The following is a 21,054-nucleotide window of genomic DNA, read 5'->3' as shown; positions in this document are numbered from 1 at the left end:
CGCTGCTGTGCCTGGCCCACGCTCCCTAATCCGCATCTTTGTTGCATCGTCCCGTCCTTTGTCTGCGTTTCGGCTTAGAGCCGAGGGCTGCTCACCGTCTCCACGAACACGCCCCGTTTCACGTTTGCAACTGCCTACACTAAGCCGCGACACTCGCATGGTCCGCCTCTCAGAGCCCCCTTCAGCGCCCGCCCGACACACCTTCGCTACTAGCTCCCACCTTGACTGCCCCCCGACGCCGTGAAACAGGATGATGAATGGCGGCTTGAATACAAGGAATGGGACCCTCTCGCCCGTCTCGACTGACAGCAACGACTGGTCACCCATCACCCGCTACCAGAACATCAACGGCAACGACAGCCCCTACTCCCCGACCGTCCCGCCCAACAATCGCGGCATCACGCCCCCCACCTCTGTTCACACCAGCACCAGCACCACCGATGGGGGGATGCCCAATGGAATGGGCCGGTCTGCAGCAAGCAATGGCAACCCCTCACCGCCCAGCTCCGTCGGCCGCTCCAGCGACGGTACCGGCCTCTACGCCTCGAGCGTGACAGATGTCGGCTTCAACAACCGGAAGATGTTGATGTTGGAAGAGACGCTGGGAGAACACTACCGCGTCCTGAAGGCCTATCTGGGTCCCTATCTCAACGACGAAAAAGGAAATCCAAGACCAAGCAGGGCCAAGGACAAACTCACGCGGCTATCCGCTGTGCAATTCCAGGAACTCAGCACCGATGTGTACGACGAGTCACTGCGGCGGGAGCAGGACCGCAAGCGGGGAGGGCCCGGCGCTCCGGGAAACGACACGCCCAAATTCTTGCTCCCAAAACCGAATTTCCACCCAAAACGAAATCAGGCCAGACAAAAGCTGTCCACACTGCCCCTCGAAAGGTTCCGCCAACTCGCTACAGACGTCTACTACGAACTGGAAAGGCGGTTTCCACGATTCACCGGCGGTGATATTGAGCGAATAGGAAGTCCTGCTGCGAGTATTGCGAGCCGGACAAGCACAAGCAGAGGACCGCCAAGTCGAGTGGGCACCCCGAACAGCATGAGCGGAGGCATGCGAGGTCGTCCACCGCCAGGACCACCAGGATTCCGCAATGCCCCGCCTGGACCCCCAGGACCCCCAGGACTCCCGGGCCCCGGATTTGCGCCTGGACCTGGCCCGCAGAACAGCAATGAATTTGGGAGACCGCTTCCAAAGACTTTCCAGCAAAACACCATCGTGCCGAACAAGGGAACAATGGTGGAAGATGATGACAGCGGGAACGACGACGATGACGATCAGGACGCCTTTAATTTGGAGGGTGCTGCGCCAAGGCAGAGCCGGCGACAGACGAGTAAAAGTTTGAAGAGCATGAGCGAAGCTGTGAGACTCCCAAAATGCCACATCTGAAGCTCTACTAACCAGTTGGCAGCAAGGGAAACTTGTGAGCGACCTTGAGAACCAGGTATCACAATTGCAAGACAAAATAAGCCTGCTCGAGGGGACGCTACAAGCTAGAGACGGAGAAATCTTGAGATTAAAGGACGCGGACAAGAACAGAGACAATGTAGGTTTTTTTTTTCTTTTTTTCTGCGGCCCCCGACATGCATTAAGTTGTCGTGCTCACAACCTGTAGAACACTGCATCTGAGCGCGCTGAGTGGGATGACCTTCGCTACTCCCTCGAGCAAAAAGTCGAAAAGGCCGAGAACCTCAACTCCTCGCTTCGCTCTGAAATCGAGAAGATGCGAGTGGAAAATTCAGACACCGAACGAGACCTCCGGTTTCGGTTAGCGGACCTTGAATCAAAACCTCGCCAGGTGCAGAACAACGCTAGTGATGGAGGCGCGTGGAAAGAGCGGTGCGAAGAGTTAGAGAAGGAGTTGATTGGGCAGCAACAAATAACCGAAGAGGTCCGGAGAGATGCCTCCTTGTTTCTACAGGAGATGAGGTCACTCTCCTCTCGTAGCGATGCTGCGATGGAAAAGGAAGAACGACTTGCAAATCAAGTGTCAACCCTCGAAGCAGAGCTCAAAGACTGGAAATCCCGCTATGCCCGCACCAAGACTCAGCTTCGGAATCTGAAGGCATCCTCCATCGGACTCGCTTCGCTAGCTTCCCCAGACATCACCAACTATACCCGAGACGCGAGCTTCACCATGCCAGACGGATTAGTAAAGGATGTGCATGTCACGAAATTCCAGCTAAGCATCGACGAACTGCTCCAGGTGGCGCGGAGGTCGGATCCAGAACAAGTCCTGGAGAGCATGAAGCATGTCGTGAAATGTGTACGGGCAATTACTGGTGACATTGACCACACACCACTTTCGCAATTGCAGTCGCCGAGCAGCAGCGTCAACGGTGAAGGCTCCGTGAGCCCAGACAAACAGCAAGCCAAGCTCAAGTCCCGTGTCAGCGCTACCGCGAACAATCTCATCACCGCGAGCAAGAACCATGCGTCCTCTGCTGGTCTCAGCCCTGTGAGCCTTCTCGATGCAGCTGCTAGTCACCTCTCCACTGCAGTTGTTGAATTGGTTAAATATGTCAAGGTCCGGCCCACGCCCGAAGATGAGCTCGAGCGTGACGAGGAGGATGATAGGCCGATGCCCCTGAAGCCGAATCCTTACACAGCCTATAGTCCATATACACCAAACAGCGTGAACGGAAACGGCGTTGGTCTTGGACTCGGCCACATGCGCCATCGCAGCCGAGGAGGTAGCAGTGACTCGGCCGGATACAGCAGCATCGGCTCACCATACGGCGGATACAGTCGACAAAGCGCTGGAGTAAACGGTATGGGGTTTGAGAAGGACACCGGGATGACCGAGTTTAAGGTACAATTTCCTTTAACTCTATTACACCTATCAAGTTAGAGTAATTGCTAACAAACCGATCCGTAGAACTACCTCGATGACCAGACCGCGCTCCTCGTCCAGAGCATCCAGCCATTAGTTCACATGATTCGATCGTCTCCTGTCTCGTCGCCATCAGATGAACAGCAAGTCTCGGATTATATCCAGGATATCTCGCGCGCAGTTCAGGATACGGCGACGAGAACTTATGATGCTGTTAAGGATCTCTCGAACCCTGCGCTGAAGAAACACGCTGTGCCTGTTGTTGAAGTGCTTGACGATTGTCGTCAGAGTTTGTTGGAGGTGGACGTTAGAGGGGGTGGGAGGGAGAGGATTCCTCCGCTTGCGTTTAAGACCGCGAGGGCTATGAAGGTATGGTTCTCCCTAGCTAGATATCAAAGAGATTATGAGAAAAGATCGGTAAACTAACAAGCGATAGGAACTCGTCTTGAGGGTCGAACGTATTGAAACTGGCGAATTGACTGTCGACCAAACGGTTAAGAATGATTTTTAAGCTTCACGGATCATTACGCCTCAGCTGGTGGCGGAGGGACCCCCTTTGGAAACACGTCCATTTTCGATTCGCAACATAACGCAGCGCAACTTTCGGACTTATTGTCACACAGCGCATTAACCTTTTACTTTTGTCCCCACCAGCTGTCCTGGATCTGACAAGGTGTTGGGGTTTCCATCCATTCCAATCATTACTTGGATACTTGGATACATTTTCCTTCGTTTCGATTCGCCACTTCTTATTGAACACCTGTGTTTTAACTTGACGCCGGAATGAACGAACGATACCAAACCATACCATTCATGTACTCTATGTACCGCTGAATTATTATTAGTGTCTGTATGTTTGATTGTTTGTCTGAGCGAGGGAGGAGGGGATGGAGACGGTGAGAGAGTTTTCTTCTTCTTTTCCCTTGTTTGGGAATAGCTAGTATTCATTTCTTGGTTATATATCATCGTGTTAGGATCAGGGGATTGGACTAGATGAGGAAAAGATGAGAAGAGATGAGGGTTTGGATTGAGGAACAAGGTTGAAATGAAGGGGGGGGGGGGGGGGGGCTGCGGGTGTAGAGTAATTCTTTTGCGATGAGATGAGATGAGGATTGGGGATACTACTTGTTGTTTAGAGTTGGTGAGTGAGTGTATGACAAGAGCCGTAGAGCAGGGCATGAGAAATTTATCAGTGTTCAGATTTCCAATCGCAGATTCAATGAGTCCGGATAATATGCGAATGCGACCTTAGTTTCCGAGGGTTTAGAGCTACCCAGGGCTTAGGGAAGAGGTTTTGCCACGATGGTATATACGACGGATGTACGACAGACTCAAAATGCGACGAAATGCCCGTGGTTATATCTGCAGAGCTGCTGACGTACAGTGAGATATTTCCGCCATCCCTGACTAACATCTTGTGGTCGAGATTGGGAATTGTTCATCCATCGTTCTCTGGGCAACACCAACGCTTCTCCACACACACACACACACACACACACACACACACACACACACACACACTCTCTCTCTCTCTCTCTCTATAAGAGCGCGATATTACATCTGTCATGTCAATTGATACCTTTTTCATATTGATCGCGTTGTCACGCTCTTAACATACAGCTTCCCGCTTATCCTTCGGCCCAGGACAATCCATCATCCATAATCCACCCAGCGTGGCCAACAGTCCGTAGTACGTAACGTAACTACGTGAACGTAGTAATCACGTGAGGCGTACAAACGTAGTCAAAATGTGAGACGTAACTTTTGTACACTGAATTGCCAAGTACGTCCTGTAGTACAGGTCAGAGAGGTTATATTTTAGGAGATTTCCCTCCTGTTTTTAGACCCTATTAGCTATCACGTTAGGAGCTTTGTTTAAAGTCGCGTTTTAGAGTAATAATTAGACTGCGTTTTGTAGCACAGTAGCTGCTTATCAGAGTTGTCCTAACAAGCTAGAAATAAAGGGCAATAAAAAGGAGGATCTACAACCTTACTAGCGCAAGCTTTCTAGTAGCAAGTATTCTATTAACATAAGCCTTCTTACAAGCTTAAGGTTATATAAAAAACAGCAGAAAATAATAGAGCTTTTATAATACTATAACAGCTACATTAAAGACCTTTTTATAGCTAAGAAGGAATTCTTGCTATTCTAATTACCTCTTACTTAGTAGCTTAAAGTTAGTTGTTACTTCTACCCTACACTTTTTAAAATTACTCTTAATTTCCCCTATATACTCTTAACAAGCTGCAACTATAAGAGAGCCTTCTCTAAAAGCAGAAGGACAGTTATAATTAATAAAAACTGCTTAGCAGGTTATATAATTAAGGCTCTACAGCAGCTCTAAAAGAACTAGTTACGTTACAAGGCTGTAGAGAGTAAATTAACTACTCTAGAGGACTTTATCTAGGCTAAAAAGCTTCTCCTAGAATAATTTTAACCTAGACTAACAAAACTTCTTATAAAAAGTACAAAAGTATAAGGATTTTAAGAAGTTACTGTTACATTACGTACTTGCTAATTAATTCACTGCTTACGTACAAAAGTACTACTAAATTGAGAAGTTACTGGCAGAAAAAAGCTCAAACGTAACGTACTACGTACTGTTGGCCACGCTGAATCCACCTCCCTCTCCCTCCAACACGCTATAAGGGAACCTTAGGTAGTAGCTCCGGCATCGACCTACGCACAGCAGAGATAAACATGGCCACCTAGAACTCCAGCTCGGAATCCGGCTTCACAGTAGAGGAAGTAGTACTAACATAGAGGAATATGTCAGCTCTGGTCAATTACGCTCATGCAACAGATTTTCGTATCAAAAATTCGGGCTGTCTCCTCACTCCGTTCCAGGACACCTTACAGGTATGTTAGGAGACATTAGAGAGACTGGATTTGATTTTTGCAACATACCTTCCACCGCCGCCTAAAATCCTCCAGTTCCCACTCACCCCACCTGCCCCCCTTCCCCCTCACCATCGCCTCTTTTATCCTCTCCCAATTCTGATCAAACTTCTCGCCTCAGAGCCGCAAGATCTTGATGTAGTGGGGACCAATGGAACTCACGGATTCGACTTCCAGATGACTGGAAGACCCGACGTCAATGCAGGAGAGGAGATACGGGATAGAGGGGAGGTAGCCCCCTGGGAAGATATACCGGTCGATGAAGTTGTCGGATTTGTTGCGGAAAGTGTGGAACTTATTCACCATCGTAATCCCCTGCACCACTGCCCTTCCGCCCCCGACCTCAAAAGATGGTGAATGGCGGAGATGTTTTCGGCCTACGTCTAACATCTCAATGCTGATGATTCGATCGTATCCGCCCGCGGGTCGAGGCGTGCTGCGGTAATCACATAACTTGACTTCGATCCTATCCTCTAGGCCTTCTGCTTTAACCCGCTCTTCAAACAAGACTTTTTGTTCGGTAGACAGCGTAGTCGCGGTAACCCGACACCCGGTGACTTTTGCGGCTGTGATGGAGAAAGAGCCCCAGCCGCCGCCGATGTCCAGGATGTGGTGCGAGGTTTAGATATCCGCGAGGGCGATTATATTCCGTATTTTCCGCATCTACGCTATCTCTAAACTCTCGCTCTCCCCTGTGCCTTTACTCCAGTCGGCACAGCTGTAGTTCATTTCCGGCGACAAAAACCCCTGACAAGTCATTGCTAGTATCGTAGTGGGAACTCGCATTTCTTAACGCATGAACAGGGTCTTTTGACGGGCGGAGCAAGCGGAAGATTTTGGGAGCGAGCGTGAATAGCAGGTTTCCGGAACCTAGGATTTGGAAGTTGGCGATGTAGATTTGGAAGAGGTTGAGGAGATCTGGGTCGGAAGCAGATGTTTATTGGAGCATATATGATTCGGCGAAACCAGCGTCGAGGTTTGTGCAGAGTCTAGTCCGGACGGAAGGGTTGAGGGTGGTTATTGTGGTGTAGGGGGAAGCTTTGGTGAGGGGAGATTGGGTAGAGGATGAGGTGGAATCTTGTGAGTTCTGGCGTGGAATCTTCGCTGCTGTGTTTATGTGAGTCAGAGTCTGCCGGAGTCTTTGGTGTTGGAGCCGAATGTAAGTGTTTTGTATTTGATCCCATCCTTTATTATTAGTGTTAATTTTCCATATTCAAGCTTTGCAAATATAAGAGTTTAGACGTTCGTGCGAATTCTGTGATTTGGGGTTCGAGGAGATTCAAAAGGCCCATTATACACTTCCAGTTAATGACAAAAGCCGCGGGGCGGTGAAGTTAAGGGGTATTTGACTAATAGCCAAGCAGAGACAAACAACTGCTTTAAAAGAGAAACTTACAGCCATAATATTTCGAGGACCACACGGCAATTTACCTTATCCCACCATCGCAGTTTACACCCCAATGCGGTAGCCTTTAACGTTACCAACTCACCGGGGCATGCAGGCTTGGAATCCCGACCGACTCTCCACCTTTTCTTAACCCCCAAAGCGCCCCAAATCCCCAGTCCTACCCTAAAATTACCAGATTTCGCAACCACTATCCCTAATAGAAGGTAGGAGGTGGTGTGTAAGCTGGAGAGTGGAGTCGCAGCCGGACAAGCATACAAATCTGTCGATATGATCTTCACTAGCGCTGACGAACAGTGCACCAGAGTGATCAAAGAGCATCAGCATACGGACGGGGCTGATGAACATACGACAGGGAGGGTGTTTTGATGTGGTTAATAAGCATGCAATGGAAAGTAGTGGGGCGTTTAGGTGAGGGTAGAGTTACTGAAAGAGAGAGGTGTTCCTGCCGGTGTCTGGTCGCCGACGGACTGGCGACTTTGCATTCGGGTTTCTGCAGCAGAGCCGCAAACCAACACGATGACAGACGAGAAAAGGCTAATTAGCGATGACGCGGGGGTTCTTCTACGAACGGAGTGGTTTCGACCTCCACTGCAACTTCTGCTGAGCTTGGGGACGAGACGATGAGACTACCAGTATCTGCATCTGCATCAAGACTTGCATTCTCATCTCCATCCACTTCTAATCCACGTTCCGCTCCAGAAGAACCCCCAGACCATGGCTCTCCCCACGATTATCCTCCTCGCAATCATAGTTTTCACATCGCATTTCCTTCTATATGTACTTGCACTTTCGTGGCTACGATCGATACGGTGATCGTCGCCACAGCTTTACCAGCCATCACCACATCTCTCCACGCAATCTCCCATGAGGCATACTGGTGCGGGACTGGGTTTTTGTTTGCGCAAACGGTGAGTCAGCCACTGTATGGCGCGGTGCAGGAGGTGGTGGGTCATAAGAGGACTATGCTGGGAGCTCTGGGAGTGTTTTGGGGGATGAGTGTGTTGTGTGCTACGGCGAGGGATGTGGGGTGGTTGGTTTGGGGTGTAGAGTGGTGGTGCGTACCTAGGAGGATGGGGCTGAGGGGGGGGGGGGTTTGCTGATGCGTGGTGTTAGGCTCAAGGTCTTGGAGGTGGAGGAATCAATGCGATGGTCAACGCTCTGGTTTTGGATATGGTACCGCTTCATGAACGAGGGACGTACGCTGCCCCTGTCAATCTGGCTGGCGCTGTTGGATTAGTATCGGGAGTGGTCCTAGGTGCTGCGTTTGCAGAGAAGTCGACATGGAGACTGTGCGTATCTTCCTTCGCCACGGTCCCAATTCCCCCACTCCAGCAATAAATTAATCCTTGCTACCAGAATCTTCTATATAAACCTCCTCATCTGCTTCCTCACTGGCCTCGGCCTCATCCTCTGCCTCCACATCCCCGTCTCCGCCTCTCCCTCCTCAAAATCGACTACCTCGGCGCCATATTCCTAACTTCCACCCTCATCTCCCTTCTCTACGGCGTCACCAACGGCAGCGCTCTCTACGCCTGGTCGCACTCCCGCATCATCTCAGCCCTCATCATAGGTATCCTCGGTCTAATCCTAACCTCCATCTACGAGTACAAGTTCGCAACAGCGCCTATGATCCCGCCAGGCATATTCCGCTTTTGAACCACCGCATCTGGGTATTTTTCCGCATGGGCACATGGCGTAGTACTCTGGGGCTTAGCATATTACCTCATCCTGTATTTCCTAATCGCACGGGGTCACTCGCTTCTCCACTCCGCGGTTGAAATTCTCCCCGGCATCGCTACGATTCCGTTTTGTGCGGCCATGTTTGGCGTCCTTATGGCTGTAACAAAACACTACAAATACCTCAACGTTTGAGCTTGGGTGAGCTTGAGTGTTGGCATTGGACTTCTGGCTTTACTTACTCCGGACACGTCGCTGGGGGAAACCTATGGGTATCGGATTGTCCTAGCAATAGGCGGTGGGATTGTGTTTCCGGGACAGATATTAGCGGTACAGGTGTGCTGGAGGGATGAGGATGAGGCGATTGCGACGACTATGGTGAGTTTTTTTACCTCGCTTGGGGAGGCTTTTGGGGTAGGTATCGGCGGCAGTATTTTTCAGAATAGGTGGGAGAGACTAGTGCAGAGGTATGTAAGGACTGAGGCCCTGAAGAGCGAGTTTGTGATTGGGAGTCGGGCGGCGGAGGGTCCAGTGGAGAGAATAAAGGGGTTGCCGAGCGAGGTGCAGGAGGTTTATAGGGAGGTTATGGCAGGGAGTTTGAGGACACTTTGGATTACGTTTGCGGTGCTGAGTGCGGTGAGATCTTTTGTGAGTTTGGCGCAGAGGAATTTGAGTCTTGGGGAGAAGAAGGATGAGAGTGTAGAAGCGCTGGGAGAGAAAGATGCAAGAACAAAAGGGTTACAAAATGAGTATTGTATAGCAAGCGGTGAAATATGAATGAAAATCGCATGGATATACTTTTTTCCACCAATCCACCTCTCTGCTGGATTTCTATAGAGTGGAATATCCTCTGAAGAAACTAAGCCCGAGTCTACAAGAATATATCATTCCTCCTTTTTCAACCACTGCATATTCACTGGTGTAATCGCGCCCCTTCCGTCAAAAAACTCAATCAGGTTCTCCATCCCCAATCTCTCAAACCCAATATGACTTTCCACGCTCGCCCCCGCCGTATGACTCAACACCATCACATTCTCCCTCTTTGCCAGCTTCTCATTAACAAGCGGCTCATTTGCATGAACGTCGAGCCCTGCGGCAGAGATAATCCCCTCGTCTAATGCAACATTGAGCGCATCCTCATCAATTAGTTTCCCACGCGCGATGTTAACAAGCCTTGAGCCCCGCTTGAACAGCCCAAACTGCTTGGTAGACAACAGCACAGCGCCAGAGAATGGGGTAGCAAGAATCACGCAATCACTCCCTTCTAACAATTCCTCCAGCGTCGGACACCACTTCGCACCAACATCCTTCTCCCTCTCCTCAAACCTGAAGATATCATGATACCAGATTTTCATTTCGAATGCTGTGCTCGCTTTTTGTGCGATGCGGTAGCCGATTTTGCCGAGTCCGACGATGCCTAGGATGTGGTTGTTGGGGTTGTGGGTTTGGGCTGCGATGTTCTGGTTTGCGTTTTCGAATTGAGATTGAGAGCAGCTGCGGGCGGCGAGGAAGGACCATGCCATGGCGCGGAAGGTAGATATGATGAGGAAGATGGCGGCATCGGCGACAGATTCGGTGCAGGAGGGGGCGGAGTTGCAGTATATGACGCCTAGGTAGTGTTAGTCAGGGGATTCAGCACCTGAGTTCAGAATTGTAAAAAGGTATTGAAGTCGTATGTCGGAGGACTTGTAAAGGAAATCAAGACCGAGGCCCAAATAGGCAGCAAAAATTGGGATTTGATAGTACTAATGAACCTGGAGGGGAATATGAGACCTACCATGCTCCGCCATAGTCTTTGTATCAACCCAATCGAAACCAGCGCCGGCACTAGCGTATATCTTACAGCTCTTTGGTAATAGCGATCTAGTCCCAAATCAGCCCCAATGGGTTTTTGAAAAGTACTTATCTGAAAAGACTATAGGCCTCCATTCCCGCATGCTCCAAGATTTTTTTCAAGTCTAGTCAATCCCACGTGACAGTACCCTTGCCTCCCATCCTAGAATTAAAAATCGCACATCCTACACTCTCAACCACCCCTCCAAACCCTCCACCCCCCAAAACAATAATAACCGCAGAAAAAAATTATTCAACTCACATCAATTCCTCATCCCAATTCCCCATCTCCCCACCCGTGTTCCAAAACGGCCTATACATGCCCACAAAATCACCCCACCTCCCCTCTCTTAACCCCTGCTTGAACTCTTCTCGACCCAGGGAGTAGCTTCTTTCGATTTGGAATTTCGATTGCAGGGAAGCGTAGAGCTCGTGGTTCCATCGGATATCGTCTCCTAGGTGTAGGATAATCGGTTTTGGAGGGATTGTTGTGGCGGGGGCGGACGAAGGGGTTGAAGTTGGTTCTGGAATAGGGTGAGGGGGAGATGTTTGGGGGGCTGATGGTGGCGGTGGGAGCCCGGAGTCGAGGGGTGTTGGTGTTGCGGCGGACATTTTGGAAGGTAGAGGCGTTCCGTAGGCAAATACACAGACAGGGTTCAGAAAACTTTACAGCAGGATAGGGAGAAGAACAGACAGGGGTCCAGAGAGAGAGAGGGGTAGAGAGACAGCTATATGCTTGTTGCTTTAAGAAGATTTCTCAACAGAGCCAAGGAATCACCAGCAGGCTTTATTTCCATATACACCTATGCAAGAAAGGAAATCCGAGATAGTCCTTCTAACGGTAATTGTTATTCCGAAAACTTGCTCTCCGCATGAAAAGCGGAGACTCCTGTATTGCAAAAAGCAAATAAGACGCCTTAACCAAATCAAATCAAAATCATGAGAGGTTTATGTACGTAAAACGCAGAGTCAGAATTGTGTTCACAACTCAAGAAAGGGCTAATAAACTCTTGGATATGATGAAGTGCATAAAGATAAAGGAGACGGGGTTCAAAACTACCTTGAGAGTTTCAGGAAAAAAGTCTAGAGGAAAGCTGGAATTGTATGCACTGCAAAGATGGGAGCTGGAGGTTCTCTAAGAGGGGCATTGCTCCTCGACAGGAAGAGCGGTGACGATAAGGTTATCAGCGTTGCGCCATTTAGCCCCGCACGTGAGCCGCCTTTCTCCACTGCCATGGCTTCGGGGATTAATGTACCTGCTATAGTGGGGCATAAAACGTCTGAGATATTGTTTCTCGGTTCGTGTGACGCCTGCTATTGGTATGGAAAAATTCTGGAAGAATATTGGAAGTTTAGGACGTGAAGTATGACCAGGTAGGTAACTCCTACGGAAGAATAATGCCCCGCAGTTGAGAGAAGTGAAGGCTAACATTGTCTCTGAAATCCCCAAAAGTACCTTTTGTTTGTCTATCCAATGTATCGGCGGTGCATCGGCGATGTTCCCCTCACGCCAGATGGTGCCAGCGTCGCACGACCAACGAGCGCCTCGCCCTTTTTAAACCCGCAACACCACTCAATTAGGCTCCGAATTAAACTCTTGAGTCTATGATGCTCGTACGTTATACCACAGAGCTAACAAGAAAAGGATGTTAGTACAAAACTTCTTGTAAATTTACACCTCATCAACAACCTCTTTCTTCACGACTGGCTCGTTCTTCTCAATCCCAGCGCCATGCAGTTTCCTCGCTACCTCATCAGTAAGATAATCCTCAACATTCGGTGAAATAACAGCTGCAATCAGCAATAGTACTCCAAACGGCAGCGTGCAGAGAAACACAGTCCGGAAAGCAAGCGAGTACGCATGTTTGACCTGATCGCTTACAATTGCAATAATATGTGGCGAGATTCCAGGAACCGCAGAAAAATCACCAGCCGTAATTCCAGCAAAGAGAGCGGCCAGAGACGACTCGGGAAGTCCAGCATCAACAGCAGCAGGGGCGACATACTTTGGGATGTACTTCCCAGCCTCGGTGGTGAGGATAGATGAGTACATGCTGGTAGCGACTGCTGAAGTAGCTGTTCGAATGGCACCCATGACACCAGCAACAAGGCCGATGTCAGCAGCGTCCCAGACCAAGGCCATGGTACTGAGAGTAAGGTTCTCAATATATCCGGCGGCCATGGTACCGATGAGGAGGAACCCAACAGTGCGATGTTCTGTATGCTGGTTAGAGGCCGCGATTGCACCGACGAAACTGACACAAATGACACTTGCGACCGTCATTTGGATCTTCATTCGAGGGAGGATGCGGACGCCGATTCCACCGAGGATCTGGCCCATGAGAAGACCTCCACCAACTGCGCACTGATAGAAGTCAGCAAGAGATTGATGCGTTCTTTGAGAAGGCAAAACTTACGGAAAGCCATCCGGTCTTCGTCACATCCGTCGTGAAGAGTGCTCCGATCATCGTCGGCCAAATGACGGTATTCGCGTAGTACACCATCCCTCCGATACTCGCACAAGCCACAATGGCATTGTATTTGATATTTTTGAACAACCGCATGGGAATTAGAGGGTACTCAAGCCCCGAATACGATTCCCAGAAGCAGAAGATGACAAGTCCAAAGAATCCGGCAAAGAGAGCTCCAAGGACGTGTCCAGATTTCCATGGGTAAGATGAGCCACCCCAATTCAGGCCAATTAGGAAGACGCATAGACCAGCAGTGAAGAGAAAGATACCGACCCAGTCAAGAGATCTGAGTTGCTTAAGCTTCGATTTACCTCCAATGTGAAGCATTTCCTGCCGAACATCAGTCGCAATTCCAATAAACTAGATGCGGAGCCACTCACATAGGTCGGCGGGTGGTAGAAAAAGTAGTATAAGGTGATAGCGATGACATTGACAATGACACCTAGAATATATGACCAACGCCACTGCAGCGCGGTGTGCTCGTAGAAGGCTCGCGCAACAGGGGGCCCAAATACCGCGAAAGGAACAGAAGTAGAAAGTACAAAGGCATTAATTGGGCCACGAAGCTTGTTTGGCACGAGTTCCCCAAGGACAACATTGAAGGAGAGCTGACCAGCCGCTGCGAGTCCATTGATTGAGTTCGTGGCCTAGTATGGGTTAGTTGAATAGAGACATTCCGTGGAATGTGTATGCGTACAATGAGCATATTAATACTCTGCGCGGAAGCTCCAATGATGTTTCCGATCAGGCTCAGGATGGAAGATCCTATGAAGAACCACCGTCGCCCGAATATATCAGAGAGTCGACCAACAAGTGTGAAGCCGATTGCAAAGCCGGCTGTCCATGATATAGACACCCAGATTATATCCGGAGAAGGGCCGATGGCGGCGTTAATCAAGGAGAGGGTGTTCGATGGAAGCACCCATCCAAGGTATCCAGATATCTGGGCCAAACACGTGGCCTATACAAGCTGTCAGAGAGGGCAGCCGGATACTTCTCCATGGCAATACGTACAACAAGCGTGCCGATGAAGCCAGGGCTATAGTAATATCCTTTAGGCAAATCATGCGTACGTCCACCAAGAGCCTCGGCGGCTACATGATCGTGATGGAGGCCGCTGTCATCGTGATGAACTTGAGGGTGTTCACTCGAGATCTCTTCGTGTGTGGTCTTCTCGCCTGCCATGCTTCAACTCTTGGCTAAGGAGCTCGACTCGGGGAGATTTTGGGAGAAGTGCGAAGGAATAGTACCACAGTGTCACGGTTTAAAGAGTAAGTGAGAGCGACTGGGGATATCAGGCGCCTTTAATATTTCCCAATGGGCCCTCCAGAGTTCTGGCCTTAAACCACTAGAATTTCCGGGGCTTTCAGTGGGGAATCCTGTAAAGTTAGGCCATAAGAAGGATAACGCTGTCAACTTCATCCCACAGAGCCGGGCCATGTCCCACGCAGGGACCATGCCTCGGGTTCATTAAGGGCTGATCACTTTTCCCCATGGGGTACGCTAGCATGCTTCCAGAACAGAGGATTGGTCAAGATTTCAAGTGACCTTCCATGCTTTGCAGAGAAAGGAACAGCTTCGGGCAGCCGACACGTTGGTCCCATGTAGCCACGGAAGCCGCCTCGGCGGATATGATAGGGGGTAAGACTCATAAAAGTGTCCAAGTCCCGGAAGCTCGGGGAAAGCATCAGCTGGGAGCAATTAGTGGGTCCCGAGGTCTGGGGGATGATTTTAGCGATGCAGATGCCAAACGCGGTTGAAGATTTCCGAGACTCCCCGGGTGGGAATCTCCCCGCATGGGGGCTTTCGATGCATTTCAACAATCCCACGAATCCGAAAGCGAGCACTTGAGATCGACGGTGCACAGAAAGGCATCAATTTGAAAGCCGTTTGAAGATGAAGGAGAGAAAATGGACTCAAAGGATGGCTCTATAGATGTGACGGTTCGCTACTTGAGGCATCCTAAGATTTCGAGAAGGAATTTGGACGTACTGCAACTCCGCCAATCGTTTCCCGAAAACAGAAGGCCAGGGCATCATCATCGATCCGAGCAGGTCTCCAGAAGACTTGACTGAATCAGGAGTCAGCCGCGAGAGTGAATTTGTGAGTCAAGAAAATAGCTGTGGTGCACACTGAGACGGCCAACGGACGAAGGGCATGAGAACGAAGGGAAGGACAACCCAGCAACGACCCGGAAGTCAACGACGTTGGGTGAATGATGGCAGGGAAGAACTGGGAATATCCCCGTGGGGAAGGCTGGGGTTGCCAAGAACTCACGTGATTTGGTGATGATGGGCCCATGCACGGAAATTTTCCCCGCGATCCAATTGCAGTTCTGATTCACTCGATCCGAATACAGATCACCATTCGGACAACATTACAATCCCCCCTCGCATCATTATTTCCACCAGAAGCACAACGGTCTTCTCTCACGCAGGATGCCTCCTGAGTCGAAGACCGAGCCGCCGCCAGATGATGAGTCCGCACTCGCATCTGTCGGTCCCAGCAAGGTCGATGCCTTGTACAGCAAGTGCGCCGAGGCCCCGCAAGGCACTTTCTTCATACAGCGCGAGCTCGCTAGCATGCAGATTGCCGAATCCACCGGCCAGCTTCTCGCACTCCTACAGGAGCTCACTGACAGACACCTAATGAAGTCGTTGGAGTTGCACGACGGCCAGCCATGCTGGGTGTTGAGGACGCGAGAAGAGGCCGAAAAGTTAGTCAACTCCCTCTCCTACCGGGAAGCAGAAACTGAATAGTGTAGGCTTCGCCAGATGTCCGCAGATGAGCGCCTTCTATATCAGATGATTGATGATGCGCAGAACGATGGCGTGTGGTCAAAGGCACTGCGCGCGAGAGCTGGTCTCACCCCACAGCGAACAAACAAGGTACTCAAAGCGCTCGAATCGAAGGGACTGGTCAAGGCCATCACCAACGTCAAAGTCCCCAACAAGAAGATGTACCTTCTGAAGGATCTGGAGCCCTCGCCAGAAATCGCCGGAGGCCCTTGGCAAACCGACGGCGAATACGATCTAGCACTTATTCATGCCGTGTCGAATTTGGTTGAGAAGTATGTGAGGGAGAAGACGTGGAAGCAGGTGCCTGTGGGGATGAATAGGCTTCCTCAAGATATTGAAGAAAACCCGCGAATGCATAGCGTTCCCCGCAATATGTCGATCCAACTCTACCCGTCGGCCAAGTCCATTCTCCGATATATCACGGAAGGGCAGTTCATTAAGGAAAAGCGTATAACCGAGGGCTACATGGAAGAGCTCCTTGATATGATGACGCTCGATGGCCGCCTCGAGAAGATGTCCGCCACAACCTATCGCACCGCACGAGATTCTTCGTTCGGCATGAATGGATTTGTAGAGGCGCCCTGTGGAACGTGTCCGGTATTCGATCTGTGTGGAAACGAGGGCGAGATCACAGCGAGTACTTGTGCATACTTTACGGAGTGGATAGATGCCAGAGCAGAAGATCGGTGACCTACAGAAGGCTACCTACAATACGCAAAGAAAACCCATTAGCACCCGTGGCCAATTTATCGCCTCTAATCGATTACAAGAAAGACATTTTTCGTCCGCTTATGCCTACCTGAAAGACTAGGAATAGAGTTGGAAGGCACAGCACCGAGTCAAGAATTCACGAACGCATTGTCAGCCACTCACGCGATCATTCTTGTCCCCCGCGAATAGATCAAGCACGCTTATTATGATTCTCGGAGACTTTTTGAAGTCTCCGAAGGTCTACTTGCTTGTTTTAGAGAATGCTCGAAATGGTAACAAGTCGCTGCTGCGAATTGACCAATGGAGATAATGCGGGGACTTTCGCATCGTGAGGCGTCCCGCTTCACAGTCAGCAGCAGGCGGCTGGTTGATGAGCGTGCGAAGTTGCAAGCCATTTAAAAGGCGTTGTGGCATGGATAATGTTCGTTTTGGCATTATATGTTTCTCCTCCAGCTTCTCTCTCAAGAGTTTCGATTTTCTCTTTCCAAGTCCGTCAGTTCTCGTGCAAGAAGATTCAGCGTCATGGCAGCTTCCCCTCAATCCAACAAACCCTCCGCAGAGTTCATCGACAAGCTAACGAACACGGGATGGAACGACCCTGGTATTGTGGAGAAATATAAACGAGCAGAAGAAGCTTCAAAACCATTCGCAGATGTCATGATTAAAAAAGCTGGGTTGGAAAGTTTTGAAGGCGAGGTGAATGCTTTTGATCTAGCATGTGGAACAGGTGCTGTAGCAGCAGCGCTCTATGACAGGATTCCGAAAGACAAATGGGGCAGTGTGAAGATGCTTGGTGGTGACAAATCAGAGCTTATGGTTGGGTATCTGAATGATCGGGCGAAGAAGCAGGGGTGGATAGGGTTAGAAGGGAGGGTCATTGATGGTGCTGTATGGCTTCCACAGTTTTCCATTCATCATTTCATCTCAGGGCATGCGGCTCAGCTGAGACCAAACGCTGAAACCAAATACATAGAACATGTCCCTTCCTCCCTCAACCTTCACCCACTTCTTCATTAACTTCGGAGTCTTCATAATGCCCCTCTCCACCCTCACGCAATGCCATTCCTTCCTACGCCCGGGCGGCTTCATGGGCCTAACAACCTGGGCCTACCTGCCCTGGTACCCGCTCGTTGTGCGCGCCATCAACAGCCTCCCGTCGCCCCCCCACTGTCCCTCAGAAACCGAGGTTGAAAAACAAGTCTACACCAGCGGCGAGTGGCAGAACCCCTCATTCGTCAAACGCACACTCGCAGATAGCGGATTTGTAGACGTAGACGTGGTGCAGGAGAAGAGGAAGGTAAATTGTGGCACAGCACAGGATTTCTGCGAGACTATGTTTATGCCGTTGAAATTAATGAGTGGGTTCTGGGCGCAGGAGGGAGAGGAGAGGGAGAAGATGCTGCAGAGTGTGACGAAGGAGTTGGAGAGTTGCATTGTGCAGGATGTTGGGGAGGGCGGCCATATCATTATGGAGTTTGAGGCGATAATTGCGACCGGGAGGAAGAGGGAGTGAAGGGAGAGCAAAGGGAGGGAGGAGAACGGAGCCGTTACGCTGATTGTTTGAGGTAGTTAAGGATGAGGAAATTTAAGGCCGAAATTATACTGCAGCAGAAGTGGAGTGAAGCGTAGTAACGAGCTTCTTCAACGACTGATTGTTCTGCGCACGAACGAACGCACGGGGAAGATTTATGGAGAAAGAAATACATGAATTGTAGAAAGAACAAAATTCGCATGTGCATTACTGGCCAAAATAATCACCCGAATAGTATATATAAATCCAAGCCAAACCGAGAACCCGGTATCATGCACGCTCCTCGGAAGGCCAGGAAACTTCCAAAAACGCCGTGTCCCCGCAACTGAAGTGTCCTCGAAACTGAAGTATCAACATAGCCGCAAAAATCTATAACACAATAAGCACCCGGATTCCCTCCCCTCCCCCGGCTTCTCTTCATCCTCTCACTCCATCCCACACCCACAATCCCTCCCATGCATAACCCCCCTCTTTCTATGATCCCCACCATAGGTTGCCAAATGATCCTGGCCATCCAACCTCTCACCCTCCTTGGGAAGCGGGCCCATCCACCCAACCTCCTTGCCCTCCTTCCCCAGCGCCATAAGTCCTGTGCCCTTTTCCTTTAACTCTCTAGTCACAGCCTCGACATCCACACCCAAATATTCGCGGAGGAAGTCGCCGACCTCGGTGTTCTCGTGGTTTCCGGCCAGAGCGAGGGTGGCGCGGGAGTCGGACGAATAGATGTTCACATCTGCGCCGGAGTGGCCGTGTGTCGACCAGCCGGTTTGGGAGCGGCGGGATATCATGTCTGCGTATTGGTATTGTGCGGTTTGGGGGGAGGAGACAAGGGAGGAGATTTCGGTATCTGAGGCGTCATGGATGCCGAGGCCAGAGGATATTGAGTCTTTCACGAAAGTAGTGATTTCTGCGGTGGAAGGGGCAGGGGTGGCGGAGAGGAAGGTTTGGTAGTTCCGGGCTAGGCGTTCTGAGGAGTGAGAGGCGTTGGATAGAGGACCCGGGTACCAGACGTAGTCAGGATAGCTGGTGTGGAGTTCTGGATAGCAGCGTGCGTGTTAGCGGATTGACGGGGATGGGAGTGTAGGGGAAAGGGGAGGAGAAGGGGAGGAGGAAGGGGTTTACGTACGTCGAGCGGTAGCCAAACCGCCTGTTTCGTGATCCGATGTGCTCACCATAACGCCTTCAGTCGCATCGTTATCAAGGAACTTGAGGACGCTGGCAAAGGCCTTGTCGTAGGCCAGGACCTCATGGACTTGAGCTACGGGGTCGTTGTGATGGCCTGCATGGTCGATACGGGAGCCCTCGATCATGAGGAAGAAACCCTTCTCGCTGTCCTTCGTCGCGGCACTAAGAGCGACAAGCGCAGCCTTCGCCATCTCATCGAGCGACGGATAGATGTTGTTTTCATTGCGGCGGTCGACCTCGTACGGAATATCTGTGTCTGCGAAGAGGCCTAGTAGCGGGAGGGTAATCGCCTTTCCACCCTTCAGTGCATCGAACTCCTTGCGGCCTGAGGCGTAATTGTACCCGTTTTTCTTCGCCAGTGCAACAACATCCTTATCATCTTCTCGACACGAATCCGCGCTCGAGTTGGGCAGGAAATGGCACCGTCCACCGCCCATCATCAAATCCACCACCCGACCCAACGGATAATCTCCCACCATCTGCTCAGCAATGCGATCCTCCTCTCCACGCATGTTCACATGCGCCGCAAAGCACGCCGGGGTGGCGTCGGTAATCCTGGTTGTCACCACCAAGCCCGTCATATATCCCGCCTTCTTCGCGGCCTCCAACACGGTCCCACAAGGCTCATGGTCCGGCAGCACAGAAATAGCGCCATTGTAGCTCTTGAGCGCGCACGAAAAAGCCGTAGCACCCGCCGCCGAGTCGGTGATCAGACTCGATGTCGACCGCGTCCGCGACTGCCCGATCAAATGCTGGTCAATAACCAGCTGCTCGCTCCACGGCACCCCATTCTGGAACTGAGTAAAGCTCCGTGTCAAACTCAGACTCGTGGGCCCCATGCCGTCGCTGACCATAAATATCAGATTCCGCTTGCCGGTCGGCGTCGGGTCGCTGTGCTTCGGATCGGAGTTCTTTTGGTACACGACGGCGAGGATTACCACGGCTGCCGTAGCAATGACAGCCCATACAAATAAACCGATTTCCCGCCAGAACTTCCACGAACGTGAGTCGCTACGGGATGTAGGCTGGCCCGTAAGCAGAGCGTCTTCTTCGGCGAGGTCGCGGTCGTTGGACATTTCGGAAGACGGGCGGTTGGAGAGGAGGGGACGATCACCCGCCATAGCAAGAACTTGCTGAGAGCGTGCGCGCTCTCGGCTCAGAAGAGAAAAGAGGGAACAGAAGGAACTCAGGAAGGAGAGACAGAAGCCGGGAAAAGGGAGTGTGGAGTGTTGAAAAACGAGGGTTGGTTTGGTTGGGGTACGAGTAGATTAGGACACAGCTGACGTTTTGGGACCGCCGATCGCTCGCACGGATAGTGCTCGGCGGGCTTAGCGTTCACTGCCACGGGATCGCCGAGCCACAGGGCTTCTCACCTGGACTATCCGTGTGATCAAATGTTTCCTCCGGCTAGTCTACGCACGTACTTTAGTAGGTAACTAGGCACCTAGAGTGAGGCATTGAAGTCTGTCATGCTAATGCCATAAGTTGTGGGTGTCAACCAACTTCCGCAGTTCAATCATCTTGTCCACATTAATTTCGCTTGCCCATGGTTGGCTCCTCTATTTGAATATGTAAGCCTGGTTCTGCTGCTGCAGAGTGTCGCATTCATGTGGATCCTCTTCTAAGGGCAGCCGTATTATGTAGAGAGGAACAGGCACTTGTAGATAGCGTCTTGGCCTGGTTACAGAACAATTG

General features: G+C 50.8%; 10 protein-coding genes across 10 annotated transcripts; 5 read left to right on the top strand and 5 right to left on the bottom strand.

Moving 5' to 3' along the window:
- Nucleotides 1-149: 149 nt before the first annotated feature.
- On the top strand, nucleotides 150-3,415 carry BDR25DRAFT_86467 (uncharacterized protein). The gene is made up of 5 exons (XM_033699165.1): nucleotides 150-1,375; nucleotides 1,425-1,559; nucleotides 1,629-2,825; nucleotides 2,892-3,215; nucleotides 3,283-3,415. The coding sequence occupies exons 1-5, from the start codon at nucleotides 251-253 to the stop codon at nucleotides 3,355-3,357; spliced, it is 2,856 nt and encodes a 951-aa protein (XP_033542209.1). The 5' UTR covers nucleotides 150-250; the 3' UTR covers nucleotides 3,358-3,415.
- Nucleotides 3,416-4,197, bottom strand: BDR25DRAFT_86468 (uncharacterized protein). The gene has a single exon (XM_033699166.1). It carries the CDS (start codon nucleotides 4,023-4,025, stop codon nucleotides 3,474-3,476), a length of 552 nt encoding a protein of 183 aa, XP_033542208.1. The 5' UTR covers nucleotides 4,026-4,197; the 3' UTR covers nucleotides 3,416-3,473.
- Nucleotides 4,198-5,526: 1,329 nt separating this feature from the next.
- BDR25DRAFT_328739 (S-adenosyl-L-methionine-dependent methyltransferase) lies at nucleotides 5,527-6,504 on the bottom strand (the record flags this gene model as incomplete). Its single annotated transcript, XM_033692407.1, has 4 exons — nucleotides 5,527-5,601; nucleotides 5,755-5,861; nucleotides 5,895-6,311; nucleotides 6,426-6,504. The coding sequence occupies 4 exons, from the start codon at nucleotides 6,502-6,504 to the stop codon at nucleotides 5,527-5,529; spliced, it is 678 nt and encodes a 225-aa protein (XP_033542207.1).
- A 1,269-nt stretch (nucleotides 6,505-7,773) lies between these two features.
- Nucleotides 7,774-9,684, top strand: BDR25DRAFT_337089 (MFS general substrate transporter; the record flags this gene model as incomplete). The annotated part of the gene is made up of 6 exons (XM_033693164.1): nucleotides 7,774-8,187; nucleotides 8,267-8,464; nucleotides 8,510-8,723; nucleotides 8,853-8,963; nucleotides 9,027-9,527; nucleotides 9,668-9,684. 6 exons carry the CDS (start codon nucleotides 7,774-7,776, stop codon nucleotides 9,682-9,684), a joined length of 1,455 nt encoding a protein of 484 aa, XP_033542206.1.
- Nucleotides 9,654-11,390, bottom strand: BDR25DRAFT_270562 (D-mandelate dehydrogenase-like protein). The gene is made up of 3 exons (XM_033687218.1): nucleotides 10,926-11,390; nucleotides 10,608-10,693; nucleotides 9,654-10,439 (listed from the first exon to the last, which is right to left on the bottom strand). The coding sequence occupies exons 1-3, from the start codon at nucleotides 11,273-11,275 to the stop codon at nucleotides 9,715-9,717; spliced, it is 1,161 nt and encodes a 386-aa protein (XP_033542205.1). The 5' UTR covers nucleotides 11,276-11,390; the 3' UTR covers nucleotides 9,654-9,714.
- Nucleotides 11,391-11,468: 78 nt separating this feature from the next.
- BDR25DRAFT_360719 (uncharacterized protein) lies at nucleotides 11,469-12,272 on the top strand (the record flags this gene model as incomplete). The annotated part of the gene is made up of 5 exons (XM_033696293.1): nucleotides 11,469-11,554; nucleotides 11,610-11,793; nucleotides 11,829-12,022; nucleotides 12,078-12,188; nucleotides 12,245-12,272. 5 exons carry the CDS (start codon nucleotides 11,469-11,471, stop codon nucleotides 12,270-12,272), a joined length of 603 nt encoding a protein of 200 aa, XP_033542204.1.
- A 63-nt stretch (nucleotides 12,273-12,335) lies between these two features.
- BDR25DRAFT_337087 (fungal trichothecene efflux pump) lies at nucleotides 12,336-14,319 on the bottom strand (the record flags this gene model as incomplete). Its single annotated transcript, XM_033693163.1, has 5 exons — nucleotides 12,336-13,028; nucleotides 13,081-13,464; nucleotides 13,515-13,781; nucleotides 13,832-14,095; nucleotides 14,149-14,319. 5 exons carry the CDS (start codon nucleotides 14,317-14,319, stop codon nucleotides 12,336-12,338), a joined length of 1,779 nt encoding a protein of 592 aa, XP_033542203.1.
- A 1,195-nt stretch (nucleotides 14,320-15,514) lies between these two features.
- On the top strand, nucleotides 15,515-16,824 carry BDR25DRAFT_270558 (DNA-directed RNA polymeras-like protein III subunit Rpc34). Its single transcript, XM_033687217.1, has 2 exons — nucleotides 15,515-15,850; nucleotides 15,899-16,824. The coding sequence occupies exons 1-2, from the start codon at nucleotides 15,573-15,575 to the stop codon at nucleotides 16,620-16,622; spliced, it is 1,002 nt and encodes a 333-aa protein (XP_033542202.1). The 5' UTR covers nucleotides 15,515-15,572; the 3' UTR covers nucleotides 16,623-16,824.
- A 341-nt stretch (nucleotides 16,825-17,165) lies between these two features.
- Nucleotides 17,166-18,156, top strand: BDR25DRAFT_379028 (S-adenosyl-L-methionine-dependent methyltransferase; the record flags this gene model as incomplete). The annotated part of the gene is made up of 2 exons (XM_033697589.1): nucleotides 17,166-17,531; nucleotides 17,617-18,156. The coding sequence occupies 2 exons, from the start codon at nucleotides 17,166-17,168 to the stop codon at nucleotides 18,154-18,156; spliced, it is 906 nt and encodes a 301-aa protein (XP_033542201.1).
- Nucleotides 18,157-18,319: 163 nt separating this feature from the next.
- Nucleotides 18,320-20,605, bottom strand: BDR25DRAFT_306779 (alkaline phosphatase-like protein). The gene is made up of 2 exons (XM_033690704.1): nucleotides 19,301-20,605; nucleotides 18,320-19,210 (listed from the first exon to the last, which is right to left on the bottom strand). Exons 1-2 carry the CDS (start codon nucleotides 20,478-20,480, stop codon nucleotides 18,600-18,602), a joined length of 1,791 nt encoding a protein of 596 aa, XP_033542200.1. The 5' UTR covers nucleotides 20,481-20,605; the 3' UTR covers nucleotides 18,320-18,599.
- Between the last annotated feature and the right edge of the window lie 449 nt (nucleotides 20,606-21,054).

Source organism: Lindgomyces ingoldianus, assembly GCF_010093535.1.
Source record: "Lindgomyces ingoldianus strain ATCC 200398 unplaced genomic scaffold BDR25scaffold_39, whole genome shotgun sequence".
Classification (NCBI taxonomy): Eukaryota; Fungi; Ascomycota; class Dothideomycetes; order Pleosporales; family Lindgomycetaceae; genus Lindgomyces; species Lindgomyces ingoldianus.
The sequence above is the reverse complement of the archived record's forward strand: the minus strand, read 5'-3'. Positions and strand labels throughout refer to the sequence as shown.

Coding starts and splice junctions, on each gene's coding strand:
- BDR25DRAFT_86467 (XM_033699165.1), top strand. CDS start 251: ATGATGAATGGCGGCTTGAATACAAGGAATGGGACCCTCTCGCCCGTC. Junction 1,560..1,628: donor CGGACAAGAACAGAGACAAT/GTAGGTTTTTTT, acceptor CACAACCTGTAG/AACACTGCATCTGAGCGCGC. Junction 3,216..3,282: donor AGACCGCGAGGGCTATGAAG/GTATGGTTCTCC, acceptor AACAAGCGATAG/GAACTCGTCTTGAGGGTCGA.
- BDR25DRAFT_86468 (XM_033699166.1), bottom strand. CDS start 4,025: ATGCCCTGCTCTACGGCTCTTGTCATACACTCACTCACCAACTCTAAA.
- BDR25DRAFT_270562 (XM_033687218.1), bottom strand. CDS start 11,275: ATGTCCGCCGCAACACCAACACCCCTCGACTCCGGGCTCCCACCGCCA. Junction 10,694..10,925: donor AATTGGGATGAGGAATTGAT/GTGAGTTGAATA, acceptor ATTTGGGACTAG/ATCGCTATTACCAAAGAGCT. Junction 10,440..10,607: donor AAAGACTATGGCGGAGCATG/GTAGGTCTCATA, acceptor AACACTACCTAG/GCGTCATATACTGCAACTCC.
- BDR25DRAFT_270558 (XM_033687217.1), top strand. CDS start 15,573: ATGCCTCCTGAGTCGAAGACCGAGCCGCCGCCAGATGATGAGTCCGCA. Junction 15,851..15,898: donor ACGCGAGAAGAGGCCGAAAA/GTTAGTCAACTC, acceptor TGAATAGTGTAG/GCTTCGCCAGATGTCCGCAG.
- BDR25DRAFT_306779 (XM_033690704.1), bottom strand. CDS start 20,480: ATGGCGGGTGATCGTCCCCTCCTCTCCAACCGCCCGTCTTCCGAAATG. Junction 19,211..19,300: donor CGGTTTGGCTACCGCTCGAC/GTACGTAAACCC, acceptor GCTGCTATCCAG/AACTCCACACCAGCTATCCT.